Source organism: Periplaneta americana, chromosome 13, assembly GCF_040183065.1.
Source record: "Periplaneta americana isolate PAMFEO1 chromosome 13, P.americana_PAMFEO1_priV1, whole genome shotgun sequence".
Classification (NCBI taxonomy): Eukaryota; Metazoa; Arthropoda; class Insecta; order Blattodea; family Blattidae; genus Periplaneta; species Periplaneta americana.
This window is the reverse complement of record NC_091129.1, coordinates 138,169,203-138,188,289: the sequence shown is the minus strand read 5'-3', so window position 1 is coordinate 138,188,289 and position 19,087 is coordinate 138,169,203. Positions and strand designations below refer to the sequence as shown.

The 19,087-nt window shown below is 35.3% G+C and overlaps 1 protein-coding gene across 4 annotated transcripts in view; it reads right to left on the bottom strand.

Annotated features, from left to right (window-relative positions):
* Nucleotides 1-525: 525 nt before the first annotated feature.
* LOC138712486 (zinc finger MYND domain-containing protein 11) overlaps nucleotides 526-19,087 on the bottom strand; it is a 62,072-nt gene continuing 43,510 nt past the window's right edge. For all 4 annotated transcript variants that reach the window (XM_069844363.1, XM_069844360.1, XM_069844362.1 and 1 more), the window contains 6 exons: nucleotides 18,151-18,347; nucleotides 14,750-15,064; nucleotides 11,310-11,519; nucleotides 8,075-8,236; nucleotides 6,079-6,207; nucleotides 526-2,814 (listed from right to left, as the gene is read on the bottom strand). In XM_069844363.1, the coding sequence (XP_069700464.1) occupies nucleotides 2,692-2,814; nucleotides 6,079-6,207; nucleotides 8,075-8,236; nucleotides 11,310-11,519; nucleotides 14,750-15,064; nucleotides 18,151-18,347 (1,136 nt within the window). In that variant the 3' untranslated portion in view covers nucleotides 526-2,691. The remainder of the gene's footprint in view (nucleotides 2,815-6,078; nucleotides 6,208-8,074; nucleotides 8,237-11,309; nucleotides 11,520-14,749; nucleotides 15,065-18,150; nucleotides 18,348-19,087) is intronic.

Here is a 19,087-nt window from a genome sequence, read left to right as displayed (position 1 = left end):
ACATTGTTGAGATAGGCAGTACCTGCTCCCCTTAAATTCGATAAAATAAAAATTGTCTGATTAGATATGTCATGATGGTTAAAAAAAATCATTAATCATTCCGATTCAATTAAAACAACAATCCTACTTAATACTGTTCATCTGAATTATATAGGCTATCTACTAAAAGTCATTCATAGATGTCTATTTTAAAGGCAACCACGATCTAACCTCAGGAACTGTTGCTAGTATCCCTACTGAAATAGTGAATACTCAATATCTGGGACATATTTTCATTGAAATTGTATTTATATACAGACTAGGGACGGGACGGCAATACTCTTGATACTGTAGAATGGAAAGTATATTTAATACTTTAATACAATGTAGTCATACAATTTCTCATATTGTGAATTCTATGGTCTCTGATATTACTTCAACAAAATTTTGTGCTTATACGGCACATGAAAATTGGCAAAACTCATAAAACAGTTTAAAAAATGGTACTTCTTAAGACGAATTCACAAGATAAAAATGTAGAAAATATATGTTGAAAACGTTCTATTTAATACTTCCAGATGTAATTTATTACATATAATCACTTATCAACTATAGTAAATAAACAATCTTGTTTTGAAATGTGACGTAATATAATGTTTAAGATAACGAAATATCTTTTCAAGCTATGAATATATTGTTGTACTTCATTTTTATTTTAGAATGTTTTAGTCTGATTTCTCTCTTCTTATACTTCAGTGTAGACTGAAAGAAATATCAGGCATCATATATAAGAGTATCGGACCTTAAATGCTTCCAGAATTATCAGTGCTGTGTACTGAGTAACAAGAAATTCTAGTATGGTCCCACCTCTAATATAGACACACAACTGCAATTATTTTTCATTTAACAGTATATTGCAAGATTTCTTTGACAAAGTGAAGAGAATCGAGTGTGAAGAGAGGTCGAAGTACAATGACAACAATAATAATTAAAGCATATATGGATGCAATATCTGAACCAATATTATTGATACATTCAACAAGCAAATGTCTTCTTAAAGTGTATGTTTAAAATTTGTAACTAAGTATGAAAAATATCACGGTAAATGGAATTAAAAACTGCTTATATAAGTTCATGTCAAATGAAAAAAATGCACACTTCCTGGTTCCCTTTGAATAATTCCAATTTGATTTTGTCTCCTCCACAACAAAGACACAAAAAATGCACTTCCATACATGGAACTGTAGAAAACATATTATTTTACTTTGAGTTGAACCATAGTTAATTTTGTACAAAATCATAAAATGTTCACTTTATAACTTTCCAGTCCAATTTCTTGAAATCCCAGTATTATTAAAAATATAGATTTAATGTTTTAAGAGAAATTTCATGTATGAAATATTATTTTATCATGAAGCAAATGTGGGTTTTACATTTTTCTATCTTACAAAAGTACATCTTCCATTGCCAATAGTAATAACGTCCTTTTCTTACACAAACACAGTGGCTGGCTGCAGTGTAGTCACGTGACTATAGAGAAGATGAAGTTAAACAATTCGTTTGTGTCAACATTAGTCGGTAGTTTACAATGAAACTAGTCTTCCTGTGAATGGTCCCTACAGTATTACAATAGGTGTATTCATTAACTCCAGTTCTTCTCAAGAAAATAAACTATTTTGTACTACAATATGCACAGCAGTACAATACAGCAAAAGGAGGCAAGTGGACTGAAGTGGTAACATATGACGACCAAACTAAAACAACTGGAATCCTTGCTTAAGCTAACAAATGTCGGGTACATAATAGTACTAAATAAATGCATTCAACTTTCATTGCACATTGCACATAGTCAGACAGAACTAAATCATTCTATCGATCAGTTGCCATGATGATAATAATCACCCCATTGTTCAAGGCCTGTAAGTACCTTTTTTAGTCTATTTCTATTCTGAAGTGAGCAGGGACAGGTGGGGTGGAGGGTAAAAAGCATTGTTATGAGCACTCACAAGTCCTGCAACATTAGTGCTTTTCAGTCTGTCTTCACTAAGTATAAATTACTCCTCTTTAGTTCACCAGCCAGCACCAACACATTTCAAGTACTGCACCCAACGCAGTTCAGTGTTTTAATTAATTTACAGCAGAAGCATACACAATTGCAAAACTTCAACTAAAGAGAATGTCAAAAGTTGAAAAATAGTTCTCCATAACCTATTTACCTTGTCAAAATAAAAGAGACAGATGTAAACATTCAAAACATACGACATTCTTACTAATTGTATTCTTGTACCAATTACTGTCTAAATAGACTGTGTTAAAAAATCTAAATTTTGATCGATCAATTGTGAACCAACTTCCATAACACCATCTTTGGTGTCTTGTTCTTATCCTCACATATGCATAAACATATAAATACATACATACATACATACATTCATACACGCACACATTTATACATATATGTATGTATCATTTCACTAATTTCATCCTCAACTCTACACAGAAGTTCAAGACAATACATTCTGCATAATAAGAAACTTCTTCAAACAGGCCATGGTACAAGATCCTCTATAACTACTGTAAAAGTGTTGGGTTGCTTCATTTTCTTGATCTTTGTTGGTGTGCTGGTCTTTGGCACACACACACACACATGTACAGAACAACATGAACTCCACCATATTATCCTGAGTTTGCTACATGACTACACCTCACCACTCAGCGCTTCCTACGGCAGACACGCTTGTGCTCTTTCTGCCAGTGCAACTGCTGGCACTCAATGCTGCAATAAGCAGTGTTCCAGCAGCAATGATATATGGCTTCACATTCACAGTTGTAGCACTGAAAAACAAAAAAAAAAATATGTGTCATCACACACATTGCTTCATCTGGTGTTCATAGCAAGGTTAGGCCTACTTGCACATGAATGTCTGATGAGTAACAAAACAAATCACGACAGACTGTCATCAAAGATAACATTAAGTTAAATTACTTACTTACTTACAAATGGCTTTTAAGGAACCCGAATGTTCATTGGCGCCCTCACATAAGCCCGCCATTGGTCTCTATCCTGTGCAAGATTAATCCAGTCTCTATCATCATATCCCACCTCCCTCAAATCCACTTTAATATTATCCTCCCATCTACGTCTCGGCCTCCCCAAAGGTCTTTTTCCCTCCGGTCTCCCAACTAACACTCTATATTCATTTCTGGATTCGCCCATATGTGCTACATGCCCTGCCCATCTCAAACGTCTCAATTTAATGTTCCTAATTATGTCAGGTGAAGAATACAATGCGTGCAGTTCTGCGTTGTGTAACTTTCTCCATTCTCCTGTAACTTCATCCCTCTTAGCCCCAAATATTTTCCTAAGCATCTTATTCTCAAACACCCTTAACCTATGTTCCTCTCTCAAAGTGAGAGTCCAAGTTTCACAACCATACAGAACAACCGGTAATATAACTGTTTTATAAATTCTAACTTTCAGATTTTTTGACAGCAGACTAGATGATAAAAGCTTCTCAACCGAATAATAACACGCATTTCCCATATTTATTCTGCGTTTAATTTCCTCCCGAGTGTCATTTATATTTGTTACTGTTGCTCCAAGATATTTGAATTTTTCCACCCCTTCGAAGGATAAATCTCCAATTTTTATATTTCCATTTCGTACAATATTCTGGTCATGAGACATAATCATATACTTTGTCTTTTCAGGATTTACTTCCAAACCTATTTTTTTACTTGCTTCCAGTAAAATCCTCGTGTTTTCCCTAATCATTTGTGGATTTTCTCCTAACATATTCACGTCATCCGCATAGACAAGAAGCTGATGTAACCCGATAACATTAAGTTAAATACCCTGTATAAATATTTGTAGTATTTCTTTGTTTTCTAACTACAAAAATTAAATAAATGCATAAAAAATAAATAAACAATATACATATATACAAAAGGACATATAAACATACATAAATAATTTGATAACACAATCTCAAGAGAAAAAATGGAACTCTCTGCATCATAATCCACAGTTGATTCCCAATTTACCACACAAATCGTCTGTAGCTGCATTTAGATTGGCAACAGGCCATGACTGTTTGGCCAAGCACCTGCATAGAATTGGAATATATCAGTCTCCTAACTGTCCATTGTGCAACTCAAATCAAGAAATGGATTCAGAACATCTCAAAATCTGTGCGTCAGTGGCTGACCATGACAATATCTTTGAAAAATATTGGAGTGCAAGAGGTCAAATGGCTTTATTGTCAAATGCCTGGCATTAGAAAACAACAACAACATAAATATTCTAACAATTCTAAACTGTCAGTCGATGTTATGTAAATATTAGGTGAAGAATGCAGTGGTTGGTAGAACTGATAAGGCTCTTCTCACAGGACACTGGAAGAACTCTGGGAAGTCATCCAAAAAGCACAAGAATAGCTCTCAGAAAGACCCAATCTGATCCTTATCTCAATAAATGAGATAGCTAAAAGGAACATGAGATTGCTAGATATGGTATAATATTAATTCATACCAATTAGGCAGTCCTAATACTTCACATTTCCTATACTAAAATTCTGAATTTCTCTACAAATAAAATAGAGTACGATTATCATTTTCTGAGCTTCGAACTAATGAACATGTTTTATGTACAGTTAGTTACAAACTGTCCACTGTATCATCTGAGCAGCTAAGATATGAGTGAGAGCAGCTCATTTGTTCTGTGTGCCCGTGTCAGAATGCTAATTTCATAACACTTAATTTGCTTCTGGGGCTGCAAAAGGGTATCTGTCGGATACGGGGGGGGAGAGCCATTAATCCTTCCCATTGAAGGTTTTAAGGAACCAACCTGGACAAATACCCAACGTCCCATCCCTACCTTCCCATGGTGCAGCTGTTAGTAAGCATAATTTTACAAGCTGAACTAAAGGGAGGGGCTACTCACCAATTAGCACTGGTCAGCTTGATGAGTTAATGACTGAATTTGGTATAATTTTCCTCTATTCAATACCTAATTCCCTCTTTACCCTTTCCTATCCAGTCCTCTGACTGAACTCTTACTTTCTTCGACCCCAACGGCATTAGAGCATTTGAGGCCGAGGGGTTCATTTCCCTTTCCTTCCTCCTCTTTCTACTTTTCTGTTCCTAGTGCTGACCTGCTATGGCACTAAAATCGTCCTCCAGTGGCTTAAAGGGGGAAAGCTGATGATCAACAAGATCTCCCAGCTAGGTCCAATGGACCCGTCGACCAACAGCAGGTGTGGTCCTCCAGACATTCTGGGGGTTGTGTGTGAATGAAGTAGCCACCAAAACGTTAAAATATGGTGTTCACTTAAATAGGCTACAACTTGCCATTTAACCACCAAGAAATGGATTCAGAACACCTCAAAATCTGTGCTTCAGTGGCTGGCCATGATAATATCTTTGAAAAATATTGGAGTGCAAGAGGTCAAATGACTTTATTGTCAAACGCCTGGCATTAGAAAACAACAACAACAATTTGCTTCTGGTTATATTTATAGAAAGCTGCTAATGGCTTCATTGCCAATTGCAAGGCACTAGACAACAACATATTTATAGAAAGAATAAAAATCCAGGGGACATATATTAATATAGACAATATTTACTGGAAGCCGCCATGGTGATCTAGTGGCTAGAGAACTGGATTTATAATCCTGTAGACCAGAGTTCGATCCCCGGCATACTCCTGATTTATAACTTGTGTTGGGCAAGCCTATGGTCCAAGTAACACAGGGGTTTTCTCCGGGAGCTCAGGTTTCCCTGTGGCATCCCAACAAATCTCCTCATCTCATTGCATGTGTAGCATAGACCAGGCTCCTATGGCGCACTCTATGCAATGACTCTGCCAGTAAATTGGTTCACATAACTGACTTCATATAAGTGAGTGATAAGTCAAGTACCCGTCATTAGCTTAAAAAATACTGGAAGTTAATGCAGCAAGAACTAGTCCTTTAGAACTATGACGAACGCATGATATTTTCCGGGGGGGGGGGGGGGAGGGGGAACTAGTAATAGCAGCCCTAAATATCCACATTTCATTAACTTGAAAAAATTCATAAGTATACAATTCTTTTAACGTACCCATTGTTTCTTCTTTATTTCAGACACGACCTGTTTGTGTTTATCTGCCATTTCTTGTAATTCTAACCTCATTCTTTCTTCAAGCTCCCGCAATGCTCGCTGTTTCTCTGCTTCCATTTCTCGTCGCAACTGAAATAAATTATTCATTTAATTTGTCTTATAAGTTAATCAGCTCTCAGTCCATTTCCTTAGTTATAAATGTTATAAACAAAATTTGAAGTGTTAAAAATAATAAACAAGCTGGGTTAGTAAAATATCACATTAAATTTCAATTCGATATTCAATTAATGCACTAACTTTTTCTTCTATTACTCACAGCTACTAAAACTGATATGTCTCATCAGGTCCATTATCAATGTCTATGATATACAATTATCATTAAACTGTTATAAAATACTTAAGTAAATAATGGGATAATGGCAGATTATTGTGTATTTCTGCAATTTTTAAACATCAGTACTAAGTGAGAAACTTCCAAATGTCACACAATTCTTTGTAAATGCCAGATCATAGAGAAGGAAAGGAAGAGACAGATAGATGCAGAAGATCGATAGAATACAAGTTAGACATTATGGGTATTCTACAGCCATGTCAACAGAGAGAGAAATGATGGTCAGAAAAAAAAATATTGATGGTTCAGTTCTCTCTTGAGCATTAAAATTATATTAATTCCATGTACAAAAATTGGGCTTCAAATTTATATTAACTACAGGGGTATAAGTCTTCTCAATTCTGGATATAAGATCTATACAGCCATAATCAAAAATAAACTATCACATCCTTACGAAGACAAAATCACTGAAGAACAGAATGGATTCCGAAAAGGAAGATCATGTTGTGACAGCTAATTCACCATGAAGATTTTAATTGAAAAGCACAGAGAATTTAATATTCCAACCCACTTAGCTTTTATTGATTTCATAAAAGCTTTTGATAGAGTTGATAGAAATAAACTTTTAGAGATTTTACGCTATGATAATGTGCCAAACCAAATCATTCTCTCCATTTATAATTTATATCAACAAAATGAAATTGCCATAGGTACTGAACGCGGAACTACTAGCTGGACTTCCATCAACCAAGATGTTAGACAAGGATGCGGTCTTTCCCCTCTGTTGTTTATTATATATATGAACCATATTTTATACATTTGGAGACAAAGTCATCACGCTGGAATTCAAATTAATCGAAACACAGTTCACGATACACTAATGTTTGCCGACGATCAGGTTATTATCGCTCAAACAGAGGAAGCTTTACAAAGAGCCATTTATAATTTGCAAATAATCGCCTCAGATTTCAATATAGAAATCTCAAAAGAGAAAACGAAAGTCATGGCATTTTCGGGAGAGAACCCAATTCCAAGTAAGATCATGATAAATAATACTTTAATTGAACGTGTTAATTCATTTAACTATTTAGGTTATAACCTCTCTTACATCACTGATGAAGATATGTCGAACAAAATATCTAGATTTATAAAAATCACTGGCTTCATTAACGCCGTCTTCAAATCCTCCCATGTTCAGAAACATACAAGGCTAAAGGTATATAAAACACTAGCTCACCGGTCCTCACTTACGGTAGCGAGGCATGGACAATCAGAAAAGCTGAAGAGCAAAGGCTGACGACAGCTGAAATGAGGTTCATGAGACGAACAGCGGGATGCTCTTTGCTGGAACACCGTAAAAATGTGGACATATTGCAGGAACTAAACATGGATCCTATAGTTAATTTTGTTCAACAATATCGACTTCAGTGGAAAAAACATGTCGAAAGGATGGATCGCACAAGATGGCCTAAACAGATTCTTACTTATGTACCAAGAGGAAAGAGGAAATTGGGAAGACCACGCAAGCGCTGGCATGAGACCGTAACAGATCCTGCAGGGTCTAATACGTGAGGGATATGATGATGATGAAATTTATATTAACCTCTGAACAATTGAATTGAAGCTTATTCAAATGTTCTGGATAGATTTGGCAGTCATACTTACTTTCTCTAAAACTTCTTTGCTGGGTTTGTCTGAGTCCCTAGAACTACCAGATTTCTTATCTGCTGTTTTCATTAGACGGGATGATGTCTGCACAGAAACAGATCGACAGCGAGGTTCTTGACATGATGAACTCACCATATCTTCTTGCGAAAGACCTTCTCTCTGCAACAGTGATATCAGTCACTTATTGAGTCTACACATTTACTCACTGCCAGTAATTCTGTATACTGTACATCAGTACCAATAATACTAATTAAAAACTATAACTGTAGATGTGATATGCACATTCATCTACGATCAAAATTGTGTAAAATAATAGTCAAATATTGTGAGTCCCAAGACTATTAATTTCTAATGTACGAAAAACAATGTGCACAAATGAACAAATACGCATTTTAAATGAGAGCTAGAAAGATGATAAAACACAAGTACGCACTCGTACTTTCGGTTTTACAGAATGTACAGTCTTAGAAAAAGGTTTTGTCGCACAGATACTCTGCAAGTTCCAGAAAGAGGCAATGCACATGATCAGAGGACATGCGACCTTGTTCACAAGAGAAGGACTAGTTGAGGTAATAAAATTAGTTTTGTTTCGATATGTGTCTGATCATGTGCACTGCCTCCTTTCTGGGACTTGTAAAATATCTGTGCGACAAAACTTTTTTCTAAAACTGTACATACCACAATTATGTTCTTTCATGTGTCAGCTTGCTTCTACAGTACTAATGTAAAGGTAATTAATTTATAAAAAATGTTCCACGTACAACGAAATTCATCCATGGAAATGGGTAATTCCAGAACATAGCATACAAATTCCAGGAAATCATTCCAAAAATGGTCCTTCATACATTTTTAAGTTAGATGTCATGGAACTAATCCGAAGCAAATATAAGATCACCTTCAAATTTATACAGATGGATCTCTAAACCCTAATGATGGGATATCAGGAGCAGGATATTATATCCCACAATATCAAGAGAGTTACTTCATCCTCCTCCAGTCTTGACACTGAATTGCTAGCTATTGATGCTGCTCTTCAGTGTGTTACTCAAATTTCTGAAAATCTATTTACATACTTACTGTCTCCAAGGGGGCTATATTTAATATAATCAAATATGTATCAAACCTATATGCACACAGAATTATTCCAATTCAGAAACAACTAAGTAAACAACACTTCCATAACTATTACTATCTTACTCAACACAAAATCAAAGAAACAGAAATCTTCACCAGAACACACCAGAGTAGCAGTGACAATGCAGCCAATATTTCATTGTAACTACGTAATAAAATGCTGTCCATGAAGCGCTTACAATGTAGCCAACATCTCACTGTAGTTTCATCTGCTCATGAAGCACATGTTGTGCCTGTTTGTTGTTAGGCACAACTTTGTTGTGGCCGATGCTATTGGTCACTGTTATGTTATGATTTAATTCTGACACCAAGTTATTATGTTGTTTACGTCAGGATATTTCAGGATGGTAATGGTCGAGCTATTATCTTAACTAGGTACTGCATATTCAAGAACAGGATCACAGGTTGGATCAGGCTCGAAGAATATTAGCTTAATCAAATCAAATAAGTCACTTCACTGGTTATACTATAATATATTGTAAAACTTTCTTATATACATGAGTTATACATTTAGCTATTTAGCTGAGTTATGAATAGTTGCAAAATGTTTAACAGGTATAGTAAGTTATATATATTTCGTGTTACTTCACTTGGCTTTACTTTACTTAACCAATGAAAGAGAATCTAGGATATACCTACCTGGTATACCTACTCAGTTACACGAGTTTAAATGAAAACAAAATGGTAAAATAAATCATTGATTATATTTGAATGCAGTTGATTAAACAATGAAATAATATGGAAACTTCAGTGCCTTAGCTTGGTTACGTAAGGTGCAATTAGTCGAACAAACATCGTAAAACAATGCAAAATCATTTAAAGAATTTACCTACAAAGGCGTTTGTTGACTCAGGTGCCATTCAGCTTGGATCCCCAGATACTGATAATAATATTGTCCATCGAAATATCTCGTGAGGTAGTACCATTCAAAAACCTCGGAAAAATCCATTATGTCTTCAATAAATGAGGAGCATCGTTTCAAAACGTATTATGTGCAACTTACAATTTTTTTACACGAACGACGAAAAACTGGATTACTCGTAAACCGGAGAAGTTTCCAAAACACTACACAAAATCATTTTTAAGCACTGGTTTCACAGTTTACAAATATGACGACTTGGAAACATCAGACTTCACAGCATGAAAGACAAATAAATAGAAAATAACAAATTTAATTTCGTCCACTGGGGGACTTAATACGTTTTGAAACGATGCTTCTCAAATGCGTTCAAAGTAGAACTTTGAAATATACATAGTTCACCGAATTTCAAGCACTGATATTTCCTTATTATATTCTATGTGGTATATTACTCTGACACTAGTAACATTTAGTATATCTCTCTCGACATTAGTAGCAATTGGTATATAACAGAATTATTTTAACTTACATAAAACGAATGTGGTGACGGGGGCAGCCGTGGTTGCCATGGCTTCAGCTTCTCTTTGTCAGCTTCTACCGCTCTCCGCTCCTACAGCAGCTAGGCTCGTCTGAACTGACTCTGAACGCACGTCGGCGGAGATCATTGATCTTTATCATGTCGGTAGCGTCATGACGCTATCGGGCCGCGAGAAATAGCGTGAGTACTACTGAGATGTACTTCGTATACGCCAGTTTTACTCTCAACGCAAACGCTGGATTTGCGTTAATTTAACATACAGAAAAATCATGGGTTCTACTGCCATCAGCTGGTCTCAATATGGGTCTCAAAGCAAGAGAGGGCTATGGAACAATCTAATCACGCACGCATCCTAGCACATGGGAAATAAAGCTGAAGAAAGCTGACATCGCGTTCTGCTTCACAATGCGAGTCCACATGTTCGCGTCTTTCTTGCTAACGCGTACTGTTCATCAAGGACTTGCATATACATGGTGCTGTCCGTAAAACTTGCTATGAAATTCATGACAGTTGCTATGTTTGACCACCGTAATTTATCCCTTAAATTAGCGGGGCATAACACACACATATTACTATGTATGAGGCATAATGGTTTTATGTGGGACATGATTTATAAGAGGATGACTAAAGTTGATTGAATAAATAAAATCAAATAAACTACTAACTATTAATACACAGTGGAGAATATCTCACACGTTTACCTTCACATCTGTACTTGACTTGCTGCTAGATGAGATAGAAGGTTCCTCGTCTTCTTCTTCAGGTGATGCTTCACCCTCTGACTCTGCTCCCTGGCCTCTTTCTCCTTCATCTTCTTCCTCGTCCTCTTCCTCCTCCTCTTCGTCTTCTTCTTCTTCCTCTTCAGTATCTTCTTTTGGGACTTTTATCACTTTGTGCTCCCGTACACTTTCCTGTTAATAAGACATAAATTTCATTCAAATTTATACACCAAGTGTTTCGAAGATGAGAGAAAAACCTAATATATTATTAGTAGAACTATGAAAAGGGAACAGTTAAAGCTAGTGATGGTACCGAGTATAGCTGCGGTGGATGGAATGGAGTGAATTTCCCCTACAGACTGTACGCTGCTTACGTCAAGTTGTAGGGAAAATTCACCCCATTCCACCCACTGCAGTTATACTCGGTAACATCACTAGCTTTAACTGTTCCCTTTTCATAGCCCTAAGTATTAGGTTTGTAGTGAGTTTTTTCCACTAGAAAAACTCTTTGGAAAGTGTCATCCACTTTTCTACTGTATCTTCAATCACAAAACACACAAATTTTAATTCAAATCTTTCAATATATCAGTATAACAATGTATAATAAGTATTAACGTCGAATAAGTTGGCAAAAATAATAAATCTAAAAAAAATATTATTTTATTGCGAAATTAGAGTTGTAATAGTAATATGCGTTACAAGAGCGGTATGTTGAAGTTTTCATGTTCGAGGAAAAGTTTGAAAAAGCGAAACGTAGTTGAGCTTTTTTAATTTCCGAGAATTGAAAGAAAACATACCCCTCGTGTATCGTACATTATTTTGTGCGAAGATCGTTTATTACATATCTGAAACAGGAATTTATAATTAGTTGCAATGAAATCTCCATCTTGGTTTCTGTTCAATGACGGCAAATTTGCAAAACAAAAATATCTGTCTTCAACATTGTTGCTTTAAAATGTTTTCTGTGTTTACTATACTCCAGCAGGCCGAGATATATGTCTGTCTTTTTTTTCCCCCAGTCTATGATGAGTCTGGAATCTTGTTGATTTTTTCACGGCTTCATTAATGTTACTTGCATCACGAATGCAGTAACTTTAGTGGAGTTGTAGAGTTTACTTAATTTTTGCAAATATTTAAAAACAATAATTAACAGTGCAATTTAGGTGAAATTGCAGTGGTAAGTTTCCAATTTATAATTATTACTATATTGAACGTCTCTAAAAATAATATGTTAAAATCCTAAAGCAGTAAAATCAATATGTCACTTAAGCGGTAAGAAGAGGGAAATTGTTATGTGTTAGGTTGGGAATACTGACTGTGGAATTTTAGACTTTCCGCGGATTGGTTTTGTGTGGAAACCAAGCAAATACGCACGATCTCGCACGAACACAAATTGCATTGAAGGATGTGATTTTCAATGCCTGCTTTAATGTGTGGTATAAGCTATGAAAATTTTGATTCAACAAACATACTGGTATGCAGAAGATTAATCTTTTCCAAGATTCTGCTGTAAGTATAGGTCCAGACATGGATTATTTTGTTTATAATAAATGACCAACAGTATTATATCAGTGGCTCATACAAAATCCCTTTTAGGTCTTGAAGAATTTTATAATACTCTTGTAAATATAACATTTTAATTATTGTATCTGACTAAAAATATTTCCACATTTGACTATGTCCATAACGCTAACTTCGTGCTTATGACAAATAAAGATTATGATTATGAACACTATTTAAGAGTATCTTACATTACTTGTATTTCAGAATCACTCTGTACAGGGCGGGCCATAAGTCACAATACCCTTAGATATATACAACTGTAATGTACTGTAGAATTACTAAAGCTGGTAACAAAAGGGTGTGGCAACACTGAAAGACAGCTGATACTTACTTACTGGCTTTTAAGGAACCCGGAGGTTCATTGCCGCCCTCACATAAGCCCGCCATTGGTCCCTATCCTGAGCAAAATTAATCCATTCTCTATCATCATACCCCACCTCCCTCAAATCCATTTTAATATTATCTTCCCATCTACGTCTCGGCCTCCCTAAAGGTCTTTTTCCATCCGGCCTCCCAACTAACACTCTATATGCATTTCTGGATTCGCCCATACGTGCTACATGCCCTGCCCATCTCAAACGTCTGGATTTAATATTCCTAATTATGTCAGGTGAAGAATACAATGCGTGCAGTTCTGTGTTGTGTAACCTTCTCCATCTCCTTTAACTTCATCCCTCTTAGCCACAAATATTTTCCTAAGCACCTTATTCTCAAACACCCTTAATCTCTGTTCCTCTCTCAAAGTGAGAGTCCAAGTTTCACAACCATACAGAACAACCGGTAATATAACTCTTTTATAAATTCTAACTTTCAGATTTTTCGACAGCAGACTGGATGATAAAAGTTTCTCAACCGAATAATAACAGGCATTTCCCATATTTATTCTGTGTTTAATTTCCTCCCGAGTATCATTTATATTTGTTACTGTTGCTCCCAGATATTTGAACTTCTTCACCTCTTCAAAAGATAAATTTCCAATTTTTATATTTCCATTTCGTACAATATTCTCGTCACGGGACATAATCATATACTTTGTCTTTTCGGGATTTACTTCCGAACCTATCTCTTTACTTGCTTCCAGTAAAATTCCCGTGTTTTCCCTAATCGTCTGTGGATTTTCTCCTAACATATTCACGTCATCCACATAGAAGGCCAGCTGATAACAATGATAAAAAAATTTGGGAGCAGTGACAATTACAGTTGAATAATGATAGTGGAATTGTGAGCAAGATGGCAGATACGAGTAATTTATTTGCTTGAAGAGCAACTGGTTGCGAGTGTTTGGGTCCACGAGAGGCAGCACAAGGGGACAGACAATGCAATAAATTATGACACAGTTTGGAAGGAGATTTGGAAGACCATCCCCAAGAAAAGCAACACTGTTAGCACCAGTACCATGGCCTCTAAGAAGTCCCGACTTGACAACACTGAAAAACAGCCTATGGGAATACATAAAAGAAAAAGTGGCTGTTAGACGAACTGAAAGACCTGTAACAGCTGCCTTTGCATACATAATACCACAGCGGTTACGTAAAATGTCACAAAGGACTTGGAGATGTATCCAACTCTGCATAGACAATGATGTAGCTCAATCAGACCCATTAGATTAGGTAAGTAAGAAATATCTATGGGTAAAGTGACATGGCCTGCCCTGTATTTATTAGTGAAACTCAAAAGAATATTAATTAATGCTTCATGTGATGTATAGAAGAAATAATGCAGATACACAGTTGTGTATTTTTTTTAATAAATGATTTGTTCCTGGTAATACACACACAAATAAAGAATCTTAGTTTGAGTCACATGTCACATTAAAATGATTCGTATTAACAAATTCGTATAGCACACACAATCCATACCTGTGACACTCGGGATCGTGACATCTTGCGAGGGCGACTCACAGGTACAGCCTCTTCCTCTTCTTCTTCATCATCGTCGTCATCATCATCTGAAGAGTAATCATGATCACCATGTGCATTGTTGCGTACTTTGTCCAGTAAATCCTGGTGACGTTTAAGTTCTTCACATGCTTTATTCCAAGAAGAAGTACGTTTCACCTGCAGTGTATGGATGTTCACAGAAATAGGTCGGATGTGAGACTTCTCAATCAGTGCACGTTGGTGATGTCCTCCAAAGAACCTAACATCATAATGTTCTCCTTCCATCTTGATCACCTGTGTAATAAAGTTTAAGAACGTAATTAGATGTCACCTCACTTTGAGTACAATCAGAGTACATCTACAGAGATTAAACAGGGAGCCCAAAGACAAGTATAAGCTTGAATATACCGTATTGCATCATGGAATCGTCGTCATAGCATAATGGTGGCATCCTTCTTTATAGACAAATTGATCAGGATTTTAAAATTTCACTGCATAATTGTCACATGGATATTTCTGTTTATCACAATCTAGAAGTATTTAAAGATAACATGCCTCTTCCGCAACACAGAATACCTTTACGCTCAAGGTCGAATGTGCGAGATGTTAGAACCAAGCCAATAGCCATAAATGCCTTCAGAGCAGTACAATTTCGCTGTAAGTGGTTGATGCTTACAAGTGTTCAAATACTTTTTTAGACCTAGATCATTCATCTTTCTGCAGACTGGTCCAGTAGTCAGATAATATCGACTTATGTGATTCAACAATACTGTGAATGTTTTAGTCAATAAAAAAGTGTTTTTAATTCAATAACACCACAGTAATTTTTATTTTTTAAAGGTATTATCCACGTTACGGTTCCAGCATCTCACACTAATACTGGTTCCTCTCCTTCCCCTCTCCTTGTTCCATTATGATTCATTATTCTTCAAATAATGGTCACACAGTATATTTTCACTCGGAAAAAAAAAAGGCATTAAAAATGTGACGATTATGCGATGAAATGTGGTATTAACTGACTTACTCCCTTGGACACTTCAGCAGTGCACTTAACATTTCCCGAGGTACTATATGAACGTGACTCCATTCAGTTCAGAATACTGAAGAAGAATATGCAAAGAAGTTTTTTTCCCCCCCACAGTGCCTAAATATACGTAATTAACAGTGTTAACCATGATTTGTGAGTGTCTTTTACAAGTGGTAGTGACACATCAGAACCACTGTCAGCACATCATTCTATATTTAATGATAAAAGACTTTAATTGAAATCAGTCCATGTACTTTCAATGAGGAAATTATCTTATTTCACAGCCGATATTTCACTCCAAAACCTCTACAATTTTTTATGAAGATAATTTTTCAGGCTCTAAGTTCAGTACTTATAGGAATGTCAACAATTTACAAAGATTAATATGTCAACTGCAGCAATTTCAGAAACCAATACAAAACTAAAAGGCTAAAAAGAAACATCCATTTATCTATAATTTAATAGTGGGGTTGACAGACTACTTCGTGCTGTATACACAAAATATGAACTAATGTAACACCAAAAATACTGCTTCTGCAAACTAACCTCTTTCTGTATCAACAATGAACAAACTAAACAAAATGGCGAGCTTGCTTGCTAGATAGCCCTAAGATAGTCGCCATATTGTCAACTACTGATACATGCATTGTGATCCAACTGAAATCGGTCTTGCTCTAGATAATAAAGTGGCCAAAATGACTATCTGAAAATTTAGTTTCAAAAACAAAAAAACATTATTCTATTATTCGGCATATGTTGTACATGGTCCCTCCAATTTATTCTGAATCTTTCTATGATAGATGTAATTGATTCCAGTTTCAATTCTTGTCTGATAACATTTTCTTTATGGTCCCACAGTGAATACCCAGCTACAAATCTGAGAAATTCATTTCCAATGACTCAATTTATGATAATTGAGTCTGTTGTTATTATTATTATTATTATTACATTATTATTATTATTATTATTATTATTATTATTATTATTATTATTACACAGCGCTCAACACAATTAAAATTTTATAAAACTCTAGCAGTTCCATTATTAACTTACGGCTCAGAGAACTGGTCATTAAACCGCATATCAAAAAGAAAAATTCAAGTAAGTGAAATGAAGTTTCTACGAGGTGTTGCCGGTTATACTTTATTGAATCATCAAAGAAATGAAAATACCGGACAATTATTAAATATTTTTAATTTAGAAGAAAAGATTAAAAATCAGAAACAAAATTGGTACCAACATATTATAAGAATGACTAATGATAGATTACCAAAACAAATTATGGATTATGTACCAACAGGATATAGTAATGTCGGAAGACCGAAAATAAGATGGACAGATGATTTAAACCTTGAAGACGGAATAGCCCAATAGGCCTAATCCCTGTAGCTGAAGAAGAAGAAGATTATTATTATTATTATTATTATTATTATTATTATTATTATTATTATTATTATGAAGGTACCGGTAAGGTTACAATAATTTATGTGGATGGATAAGTGCACAGAGGGGAACAGGAAAAAATCAATTTCATGAAGACACATACTTCTTTATTATATGTTTCATTATGTTCCACAACAATTCAGTTCTTTATCATCTTAACAATAACATTCCTATTTGTATGTTGCTTTATGCTCGACCATGCCGAAATGTAGTAATTATACACCTGGTAGCAGTCTTTTAATGCATGTCATTAAAGTACACCTACTCATTAAAGTACAGGTGTTCAGCCAATGACAAGTCAGCTTACAGATATTCAGCCAATGACAAGTCAGCTTTGTACCATTATAAAACTGCAAGTATCGATTATTCTCGGATATACAATCGAAAGAGAATTAGCGAAAAGTCATGGAGGCTGGAAATCCAATACTGTCGCAGAAGGTTATGTTCTGTTACTATAATAATTAGCGTTAATTGTAAATAATATTCAAGTAAATTCAATTTGTCATCTCGTTTTTCAATGTCTAATTTAATTTCAATGTTATATCAAAGTTAATATTTAGTTTACTCTGTAGGTTCTTATAGGCTATCAAGGTCAATGTGGACATCTGTTCCTCGGAAAAAATCAATACTTTCGCGTCTGCGCACATCTCACAATTTACGAGGTATTGCTCAAGGTCAGTTAGATACAAATAAAATGAATAATTTCAAGTTAGAAATATGGTCGAGCATAAAAAGTCGTATGAAACTCGCCTATAATGGTAATTAAGAAGCTCGTATGAAAATTATGAAACTCGCTTGCGCTCGTTTCATAAACATCCATACTCGCTTCTTAATTACTATCATTATAGGCTCATTGCATAATGTACTATTAATGACCTATTATCCAAGACACTTCTACTAAATAACCTACCTTCGCAGGCCAATATGGGAAACCTTTCTGCTTGGCATACACAAGTTGATGTGGTGGGCGACAAGGCTGACAAAACCAATGCTTATCCGTTTTTTCATTGGAGACCCGATAGCAATCACGACATTGTCGAATTTCTTGCAAGTCATATATGCAGTCCCGCAACATTTGTCTTGCCATGTCAGCCAGAATGCTATGCACTGTAATGTGAAGAGTTATCTTATGTAGTAAGCTTCAATGGTCATCAGCAACATCAATGAAAGTAATGTAAGCTATCAAAATATGCAAAATTAAACTGTTGTGCTAATTTAAAGATTTGCAATGTGACTGATTTAATCTCGCTCAGTCTCATCAGCATTTTTTTTCCCTTAGCACATTTTTTACTGATATTCGTTCTTTATGAAAAGTGACCCAGTTTCTCACACTTTATTATAGAAACAAATGACCCAGTTTTTCACGTTTTATCAACAAGTTTCCCTACTGTAAACTTCATTGGACAATAATTTCTGGAGATATTCTTTTAAATATCTCTCTATACATCTTAAAATAGGAGTTTATCATATAAAGCAAAACCCTGCTTAACTGAATTTCGTTTAATCGAAACAGTGGAGTAAAAATACATACTATATTTTTCCTCACTTTAAATTTAAATACACTTTTTAAGTCATATATAACAGATAAGTGATATAACCACATAATTGTACATAAAGAGCTAGTGAATTATTAGATTCCTTATTATTTCAACAACTATTGCAGACTAATACTGAATTTACACGTTCAAATATATGATTTTATTTCATAATTTCATTCAATTTCAATGCCCTGATTTAAAATCCTACAGTTATCACTCGAGTATGCATAAGACATTGCAAGCTCGCAATCTATATCTCTGTCTCTCTCAACGCAGCGACCCGCATTCCTACATGGCAAAGAAAGTAAG